This window comes from Neolamprologus multifasciatus, chromosome 2, assembly GCF_963576455.1.
Source record: "Neolamprologus multifasciatus chromosome 2, fNeoMul1.2, whole genome shotgun sequence".
Lineage (NCBI taxonomy): Eukaryota > Metazoa > Chordata > Actinopteri > Cichliformes > Cichlidae > Neolamprologus > Neolamprologus multifasciatus.
Genome location: NC_140440.1, coordinates 13,838,544 through 13,849,577, shown reverse-complemented (window position 1 = coordinate 13,849,577; position 11,034 = coordinate 13,838,544). Strand labels below are relative to the sequence as shown.

The 11,034-nt window shown below is 44.4% G+C and overlaps 1 protein-coding gene across 2 annotated transcripts in view; it reads left to right on the top strand.

Annotated features, from left to right (window-relative positions):
- The window catches only part of stox2b (storkhead box 2b), a 51,532-nt gene extending 41,516 nt beyond the window's left edge, over window positions 1–10,016 (top strand). For both annotated transcript variants that reach the window (XM_085171177.1, XM_085171185.1), the window contains exon 4: window positions 6,520–10,016. In XM_085171177.1, coding sequence (XP_085027303.1) covers window positions 6,520–6,724 — 205 coding nt within the window. In that variant the 3' untranslated portion in view covers window positions 6,725–10,016. The remainder of the gene's footprint in view (window positions 1–6,519) is intronic.
- Window positions 10,017–11,034: the final 1,018 nt, after the last annotated feature.

Here is an 11,034-nt window from a genome sequence, read left to right as displayed (position 1 = left end):
ACACAGACGCACACAGACTCACACACACACAGACGCACACACAGACACACACAGACGCACACAGACTCACACACACACAGACGCACACACAGACACACACAGATGCACACAGACACAGACGCACACACACACACACACACACAGACACACACAGATGCACACAGACACAGACGCACACACAGACACACACAGATGCACACAGACGCACACACACACAGACGCACACAGACTCACACACACAGACGCACACACAGACACACACAGACGCACACAGACTCACACACACACAGACGCACACACAGACACACACAGACGCACACAGATGCACACAGACACAGACGCACACACAGACACACACAGACGCACACAGACTCACACACACAGACACACACAGACGCACACAGACGCAGACACACACACAGACACACCCGCACACACACACAGACACACACAGACGCACACAGACTCACACACACACAGACGCACACACAGACACACACAGACGCACACAGATGCACACAGACACAGACGCACACACAGACACACACAGACGCACACAGACTCACACACACACAGACACACACAGACGCACACAGACACACACACACACAGACGCACACACAGACACACACAGACACACACAGACGCACACAGACTCACACACACACAGACGCACACACAGACACACACAGACACACACAGACGCGCACACACACAGACGCACACAGACTCACACACACAGACACACCCGCACACACACACAGACACACACACACAGATGCACACAGGCACACAGACGCAGACACACACAGACACACACAGACACACACACAGACACACACAGACGCACACAGACGCAGACACACACACAGACACACCCGCACACACACACAGACACACACACACAGATGCACACAGGCACACAGACGCAGACACACACAGACACACACAGACACACACACACACAGACAGACGCACACACAGACACACAGACACACACACAGACACAGACACACACACACAGATGCACACAGGCACACACACACAGACACAGACACACACACACAGACACAGACACACACACACAGACACAGAGACACACACACAGACACAGACACAGAGACACACACACACAGACACACACACACACACAGACGCGCACACAGACGCACACACAGACGCACACAGACGCACACACACACAGACGCACACAGACGCACACACACACAGACGCACACAGACTCACACACACACAGACGCACACAGACTCACACACACACAGACGCGCACACACAGACACACACAGACGCACACACAGACACACACAGACGCACACAGACTCACACACACACAGACGCACACACAGACACACACAGACGCACACAGACTCACACACACACAGACGCACACACAGACACACACAGACGCACACAGACTCACACACACACAGACGCACACACAGACACACACAGATGCACACAGACACAGACGCACACACACACACACACACACAGACACACACAGATGCACACAGACACAGACGCACACACAGACACACACAGATGCACACAGACGCACACACACACAGACGCACACACAGACACACACAGACGCACACAGACTCACACACACACAGACACACACAGACGCACACAGACGCAGACACACACACATACACACCCGCACACACACACAGACGCACACACACAGATGCACACAGGCACACAGATGCAGACACACACAGACAGACACACACACACACAGACAGACGCACACACAGACACACAGACACACACACAGACACAGACACACACACACAGATGCACACAGACTCACACACACACAGACGCACACACAGACACACACAGACGCACACAGACTCACACACACACAGACGCACACACAGACGCACACAGACGCACACAGACGCACACACAGACACACACAGACGCACACAGACGCAGACACACACACAGACACACCCGCACACACACACAGACACACACAGACTCACACACACACACACACAGATGCACACAGACTCACACACACACAGACGCACACACAGACACACACAGACGCACACAGACTCACACACACACAGACGCACACACAGACACACACAGACGCACACACTCACACACACACAGACGCACACACAGACACACACGGACGCACACAGACTCACACACACACACAGACGCACACACAGACACACACAGACGCACACAGACTCAGACGCACACAGACGCACACAGACAGACGCACACAGACAGATACACACTCACTCACAGACACACAGACACACACACACACTCACAGACACACACACACACACACTCACAGACACACACACACAGACACACAGACAGACACACAGACACACAGACAGACAGACAGACACACACATTTTTTTGATCATGAATCATTGTGTGATATAAACTAGAACAACTTCCTGCAGCCTCACACAGAATAAAACTTTGGTCGCACACTCACAGATGTGTGGGACAGTAAACGTGTGCGTTCTTCTACACTTGACAGAGGTCAGCTGTTACACACAGATTTCTGATGTTTAAGGTGGAACAGTTTGTAACGGTGACACATACCAAACACTTCTAACAGGCGAGTCCAGTTTTACAGTGAAGTGACTTGTTTTCATTTCCCTTAACTACAACAGTACAGAGTGTCAAACCTCTGCTTCGTTTTGTTGCACAGTTACTCCTTCACACTCTAATATCTGACACTCACAAGCTGCCCTTGGAGTAAACTGACTACACATTTGTACATGAACCAGTGCACTGTTAGGTCACCAAAGACGTTTTTCACCCTCTTCAGCTTTTGTAAATGCATCATCGTGCTAATTTAACTGAGAGCTTACAGTCACAGAGCTCTTTGCTAAACCCTGACAACAGCTTTTTGACACTAAAAGCAGGTTTTATGGTGCTGATGATATTCAGCTTTGACCACTCAGACTTTATTAAGTAAAAACAGGTTGATGTGATAACTGCATTTCATAGGATTTCCCTTCATTGGCACCGAGGGTTTGATGCTACGGTTACATTATCTCTGCTCTTATAGGCAAATCTCCAGACATTAGTCAACACGTGACTGTGATCCTGTATGAACTGCTTAACAAGTCATTTGAGAGGAAGTACTGAAGTACACCTACTTCTTAATTGTACTTCAATTCAATTCAATTCAATTTTATTTATATAGCACCAAATCACAACAAAAGTCGCCTCAAGGCGCTTCATAGATACAGAGAAAACCCCAACAATCATATGACCCCCTATGAGCAGCACTTTGGCGACAGTGGGAAGGAAAAACTCCCTTTTAACAGGAAGAAACCTCCGGCAGAACCAGGCTCAGGGAGGGGCGGGGCCATCTGCTGTGATTGGTTGGGGTGAGAGAAGGAAGACAGGATAAAGACATGCTGTGGAAGAGAGACAGAGGTTAATAACAGATATGATTCAATGCAGAGAGGTCTGTTAACACATAGTGAGTGAGAAAGGTGACTGGAAAGGAAAAACTCAATGCATCATGGGAATCCCCCGGCAGCCTACGTCTATTGCAGCATAACTAAGGGAGGATTCAGGGTCACCTGGTCCAGTCCTAACTATATGCTTTAGCAAAAAGGAAAGTTTGAAGCCTAATCTTAAAAGTAGAGATAGTGTCTGTCTCCTGAATCCAAACTGGAAGCTGGTTCCACAGAAGAGGGGCCTGAAAACTGAAGGCTCTCCCTCCCATTCTACTTTTAAATACTCTAGGAACAACAAGTAGGCCTGCAGAGCGAGAGCGAAGTGCTCTAATAGGGTGATATGGTACTACAAGGTCATTAAGATAAGATGGGGCCTGATTATTTAAGACCTTGTATGTGAGGAGCAGGATACTTAAGTACAATTTTCTGGTATCTGTACTTTAGCTGAGTATTTATTTCTCTGACAGCTTTGCACATGAACTCCTTACATTTTGAGTGAAGAGGGGAGTTGTGCTTTCCTTTCAATGCACTGCTTCAAACATTAAAACCATTAGAGTCTAAACAGTAACACATGAACGTCGATCCAAATGATGTATCTGCCACCGTGGGGCTATTGCACACACAGAGACGAGAGAGACAAAACGATGTCATTTATGCATCATTTATTACAAGTTCAAAGTGGGCCAGTGGTTTATCTTTTGGTCTTGTCAACACTGGAATTAGTGCAGATGTCCAGAAGCTGTGGTCACGATACTTCAGCATCTAGCTAGCCCGACAGACGAGGAGCGCTCAGAGATGGAGTTACGGTTTTTAAGTTGCAGGTCATTTAAATGCAACGTTTTTATCAGATCAACAAATATCAGCAAGCATACAAACTGTGTGCAGCTAGTAAAAAGTACAGCTGCTAGATTCCCCAATGAGACAAAAGAATGAGAGCCAATCAGAGATGGAGAAAGATAAGAAAGACAGGACACGTGCGAGGCTGATAAGGCTTAGTTTCATTTACTGAAGTCCAAAATTTCATCCCAACTTTGTACCATCTACAGAAACACCTGCTTACATCTAGGTGTGTAAATCCACAAAGAGCACGTGGGAGCAGCACCACAGGTCAGCTGACCACAGCCTTTAATACTGACTGGAGCTCACAACAGCAATGACTCGTTTCCTGTTCAGGTGTGGAGGCCCGTCTGCAGCGTAGCAACAGACAAGAGATTTTTTCTGTGCTCATGTGCTACACATGTGATTGAATCAGAACATTCTTACTAGAAAATAAAGTTTGTTTTCACTTTCTTTTGACCATAATTACCTCATAGGATGGAATTCAAGACAGAAGATGATTTATAGGGATTTAATATTTCTTTCATTTCTTAATAACTGCACAACAATTGTTGCCTTCTCACTGAGCTTCTTGTTGATGGTCTCGTCCGTGTGCACCTGGTAGAGCATCAATCATTGTGGACACTAGTGAGCGTAGCGTGCTTCCTCATGTTGGGTAAACAGATTTTTTTCTTTAAGTCTTATTTGATTCTTTTTTAAGTAAAATTGCAAACATTTTATAGGAGGAAGCTGAACACAAGCATTTAGCCTCCATTAGAAAAAGAAAAAGCTTCCAGCCTCTGAGGAGTTTAAGCTGAAGGAGCCAACCGTGCCATCGACTCTGGATCACTGCAAACACAAAGGTTTAGTTAGTCTGTGGGAGCCTCTACAAATCCTCCTTCAGATCATTCAGGCTGCACAACAAGTCTTACATTTTGAAACTTTGTGTTTGTGGATATTTATATTTGAGCTCTTTGTATGTAGGATTCAATTTTCCCCCTTAATGATAAAAACCTTTATTTAGAAACTGCATTTTGAGTTAACTTGTTATCTTTGTCTAATGTTTAAATTTAATTTTAAGAAACATTTAAGAAATATTTAAATGTGAAAAAGAGGAAATAGGAAAGAGGCCAATACTTTTGTAAATGTAACTCTGTAATGTATTATTTCATTTAGTTACAGTTACTGTCTGTACTGTGTCGGCTGTCAGCACAGTATCCTGATTCTGAGTGATTCTAAAATGAAGTAATGCAAATAAAGACAAAAGTTGGTCATAATAATAAATATAATAGTAATAAAACGATGTGCAATAGAAGGTGAGATTTGAGGTAGCTGTACAGTGTTATATCAGTTTAGCAGTGATCAATAACAATGACAATAACATCTACTATATATATACCAATCAAAAGTTTTCCCAGTTTTTTTATTGAAAATCATACAGTTTAATGTCTCGTTGCACTCTGAAATGGAAACATAGGACAAATGAGCAATTGGAGTAAAAAAAAAATCGTGGAATCAGTTTATAGACCAAATATATTCTGACTCATCAAAGTCGCCCCTTTGATATAACAGCTGAACACAGCCGTGGCTTCTTTCTACCACACAAATCAAATCTTCTCTCATATCTGTAGCTGAAGTTCCCATGAATGTGACCTTGTAGATGCTTTGCTTTCACTCTTCTGTCCAGTTCAAACCAGCTCGATGGTTTCAGTCTGGAGACTGTGCTGGACCTCCATGTTTCCAAGCTCACCATCTTGTTCTTTGTTCCTGAGGTGGTTCTGCCACAGCTTGGACTGTTTGGGGTCTTTATCCTGCTGTAGGATGAAGCCCTGACCAACTAGGTGCATGTAGGAAGTAACAGCAGCAGCTTTCAAGGCTGATCAGCCTCCGTTGCTGCAGAACAGATTTAAACTGTTAACCCATGTTGTCACTGAAAAAGGCCTTTTTGTATAATTCTGAAATGCACATTATTCTTCAGTTTTGGTGACCTTACCTTTGTTTTAACCCTCTGGCAGTTCAACACTACACTACTACCTTTGTACCATTTCAAGCTGTTCATTGGACTTCATTCGACTGCAACAAATAACTGGAAAAACTGGGCTGTTCTCTCTGTGTGTGTGTATATATGTACACACACACAGACACACACATACACAGCAATGTCAGCTTGAAGAACCTTCTTTTATGGGTGTGTTATTTCTAATTGTGTCTCTGTCACTCTGCAGAACAAGAGAGAGCTTAGCATCTAACACCTCTTCAATAGTGGAGAGTAACCGACGGCAGAATCTGGCCTTGAGCCCAGGCCACCTCAACATCACCACTGGAAACGGTCCTCCTTTCTCCTTCCGTGCCATTCCAGAACCTGCTGGCACCCAACCAGAAAAACTCCAGAAGCCCAGTGCCTGCCTCGCGTCAATCACCAGCGTCTAGGGTCAGAACTAAGGGCTGGGCAGAACACAGAGCCGGTGGACTGGTCATGGACTGTTACAGTGAACACTGACAGACCGGCTGGCAGTGCCGCTGTGACAGGTCCTTTGTGATTATACCTGCTAACACACATATGGATGGACACAGACAGGAAGTTAGATCCCCAGGAAGCAGCTCATTCACACAGAACTACACACACCAGGATATTGCACACTGTCATTCTCTAGCCTCTAGTTTACACACTACAGCTTTTGTGTTTTTCATACGTGTGGGTTCGAGTGAGTGAGCGAGTGACTGAATGCTTGGATAATCTGTAATCTCAGGTTATGTTATTTTCACGCCCATTCAGCTGCTTAAGATGACTTAACCCCCTCTTGTGGTGTCAACTGGTATTACACACTGAGAAGCATCAGTTCTGACTTATAAGGGGTTCCCAGAGTTTCACTAACCAATTCTTACTCATTGCTTGTCTCTGTTTGCCCTCAAATAACATTTGCCAATGGCGACACCCTTTAAGGTGCAGTGCCACAGAAAATGGCAATAAAAACCTTTATCATCACTCCAAAACATAACAACACATGTGAAGTGGTTACAGAGGACAGTTTTGTTTTACACGAGAACATTTCTGTAGAATGTATGGAAGCATTTCTTATGTCTATGGTGCCCATCTGAACTCCCGACACTGTTGGCGGTTTCTGTTCAGGCAGCAGTTAAACATGGACGGCTGCAGGTGCAGAGATGAGATTGATGATTACAGACTTTTACCTTTGTTTCTTTTGTTACCCTTCATGTCCGTTGGCTACAGTCCATCCAAAAACTGAGTTATTAGTCCAGTGGACATAGAGTCGCTTGTCCAGTCTCATAGAGGGAAAAACCCCAATATCAGTGATCAGATTTACATTATAAATCTATGCATTACAATACTCTACACTGACAACTACATGTGTGTAGTATATTATGTGTGTAGGTAACATGAAATACTTCTTGGTATCCTGAGTCGATTTTCTTGTTGAGATTCATTTCATTCAGTTTCTCGACGTATTTATTCGATGAGTTCTGTTGAGGCTCTAAAGGCGTCATTACGGCTTATTTATTTCCTCCTGTAATACAGATCTCGTCATTCTAGTCACAGTAACCACCAACAATCTGGAGACTATAAGCAGTGCGTTGTTGGAAATACTACCTCGACAAGACAACACAATAAAGGGAAAAACTCTGAACAAGTGAATCAAACAACAAAATTTAGACTCCTTGATGTGAAACGGCTTTATTCAGTGGACATGAGGGGTCAACGTGTTTAACCAATTAAAATAACCGCCCACGTTCCAGAGACAGGAAGTGCATGAGAGTTCTCGTTATAAATCCTTGTGTGAGAACAGCAAAGTCTGTGCTACATGTTAATGTGCCATGTACAACATCGCAGTTGCACTTGTAGTGACTTAGAGTCCAACACAGAATGCAAGATCTAACAAACAAACCAGTCTTATACACACAGAGAAAAAGACAGGGATTTGACATTTTTAGTATTTTTGCACAGCTTTTTCGCCAATTTATATTTTTATCAACTTTATAAATACTTCAGTTTGTCTTCAAACGGCTTGAATCAAAACCTTGAGCTCTTCACTCCTGGTGCTAAGATGTATTGTGGTCAGTGAGACTAAAATTAAAAATGAAGACACTATGGTAAGATTATAGTATCACACGGCTGCTGTACTTGCATATCTCTGGCCAGCAGCACAGAGTCCAGCCTGACGGGCAGGTGGAGCACCTGACTACGTCACAGTGACTACGTCACAGTGATATGTGAACTAAAAGCTACATTTGAAAATTGTTACAAATCATGCTTGAAATTGGGTTCCAGAACCTCTGTAGTGTTTTCGATTTCCTCTCATCCGTTTGACTGTTTCCGTCGTTGCCATCCGGTAAGTTTCTCTCTACTTATACCAACTACCTCCATAGAAGCGAAACGACAGTCTGAAATATCACTGTCATTAGCCTCTAGCCTGTGAATGTCTTACAAACACATGTATTCAGCGCTCTCCAAGAGTAGGTTAACGGTACAGTGATATTTCAACCTACCGTCTGTATATACGGCATATTCAACGTACACATGACTCGTGTGGAGTGAAAGCTGAAGCTGCTCGTGTTGGATTCCCATTGACTTTTAGAGGGCACCATAAATATACCATCACACTACATATCAAAGTGTTGAAGCCACTGTTTTTTTCCTTTACTCCATCCAGTGCTGACTTTCAGAAAGGTTCTCATTAAAAAACGATTTCACATCTACATTTCACTTGTTGTGTAACCGACATCATTAGTTGGTCTGTATTGTTCTACATCGGGTCCCCTGCAGTTCTTGGGTTGTATCCCTCAGGGATGTTCTGTTCTCTGGAACAGAGTGTTCAATGTTAAGTATTCTAGAATTGTAGCCCTTAGTCAATCATGCCTGAAGGTTTCTACTCACCTTTTGTCAGTATTCAACAAATCTGCGAAACATCCTTTATCTCTCTGTAATAAGGTTCTTGTCTCTGCTCTTTCCCTAGAGTAGGTAGTTGTTCTTACTACCTTTACACTAGGATTTTAGTCCCAATTTTACTTTTACACATAGGTTGTTTGTGCCATTTGTACCCACGTTGTAAGACTATAGAAAGACTATAGAAAGATGAGAATAAGTCCCGATATCACTGCTCCACCTTCACCACTGACAGTGAGTCCTGTCCCTGCAGGCTTACTATTACAGCTGGGTTGAAGCCTGAATAGTAGAAATGAATCTCTGCATCTCTTTGACCATGTTTGAAGGTTTTTAGCTCTTGTTCCACAGCAGCGGGGTTCTTCTTTGTTCCACAGTGAAACGGGGCTTTGTGTCTGCCTGCTGGAACACGTGTCTCTCATCTCTAATGTTTGCACTGCTCCCTACCCCGAGCCTCCACATTGTCGCCTGGCCCAGTGGCCTTACATCAACCCTTTGTCTTCTCCAGCACAATCCCTGTTTCTACAGTGACGGTCCATGAAATGTCTTCCCTCAACATTAGCGGTTGTTTTTAAGACTGGAGATTCTCAACAATAACAATGTTTCTAATGGTGACGATATGTCATACCTGTAAATTATGTTCATCTGTTATAACTAGTCAAAACAATTTAAATAATAAAAAGGAGGGATTTTTTAAAAATGTCTATAATATCCAAAAGTCCCTTTGATGTGTCGTACTGGTGTTACTGTTGTTGTAGTGTATGTAATGCCTAATGGGGATTGTGTTACTTTTTATGATAATAAAATAACAATGTTTGGTTACATTGTTGTCTTTTCATTCCATGACTGCAGCCGATACTGCAGCACCTGCATCAGAAGGATGCATGTGTGTGAGCTGCCACTTGAGTGATTTTACTCTTTGATACATTTTAAAAACACCATTTCTTTTGATATTCAGTGTGGATAAAACAAATACGTGTCATTAGTCTGCATCATATCTTTGAGTTCCATGAGTATGTTGTTGTTTTGCCTCCGTACGCCAGCAAACACCAATATGTAACTGAAGCTTTAATTCAAAGGGTTCATCCTGTCTCAGAGTGATGCTGAAAAACGAGTTCATGCATTTATTACTTTTTGGCTGGACTATCCTCCACTAGCTGTGCTTCTGTCGGTCTAGGCTGATGCGCTGCGACAGCAGTGGGCCACAAAGCTGATGGGTCCTGGAGCCACCTTCTCTTTTCCTTAATCTACATACATTGTGCTGTCCTGTGTGGTGCAGGCCCGGGTCCTCCCTGCCGCTCTGTTCCAGGAGAGTGGGACTCAGGTAGGCACCTTTGGGGATGGCTGTCTTGCACCTTTGGGAGTGGGCCGTGGCGCCTGGGTTGTGTTGGGCCGTGCTCTGCTTGGGTTTCAGGTCTGTTCGGTGTCCCTCAGCTTCTGCAGTGTGGTGGGCCCTTCTGGTTGACTTATACTAGATCTCTGTGGGGGCTTTAAACATCTGTGCAGTGCAGGTTTCTCACATAGCTACTGCTGTTCTGTGCTTCTTACTCTTTGCTATCAGTTGTGACCAGTCTGGAGCTTCTTGGTTTTACTGATGATTTTGGTGAGCGTTGTGGGGGTGCACGTGTTCTTACAACACAAGTTACCGTACTGCCCGGTGTTATCTAGACAAGTGTCCTCACCGTTGTGTGAAGTTTTGGTCTCCGGCCTCAGGGTGCACTTTTAGGGGTGTGTACGTACACACAGACACAAAGAGGTTGGGGGGACGGGGAGTAGGGGGGAGGCTAATGATGCTTCAAAACAATATTGATTGTCAGATGCCTCAATATATACATGATAG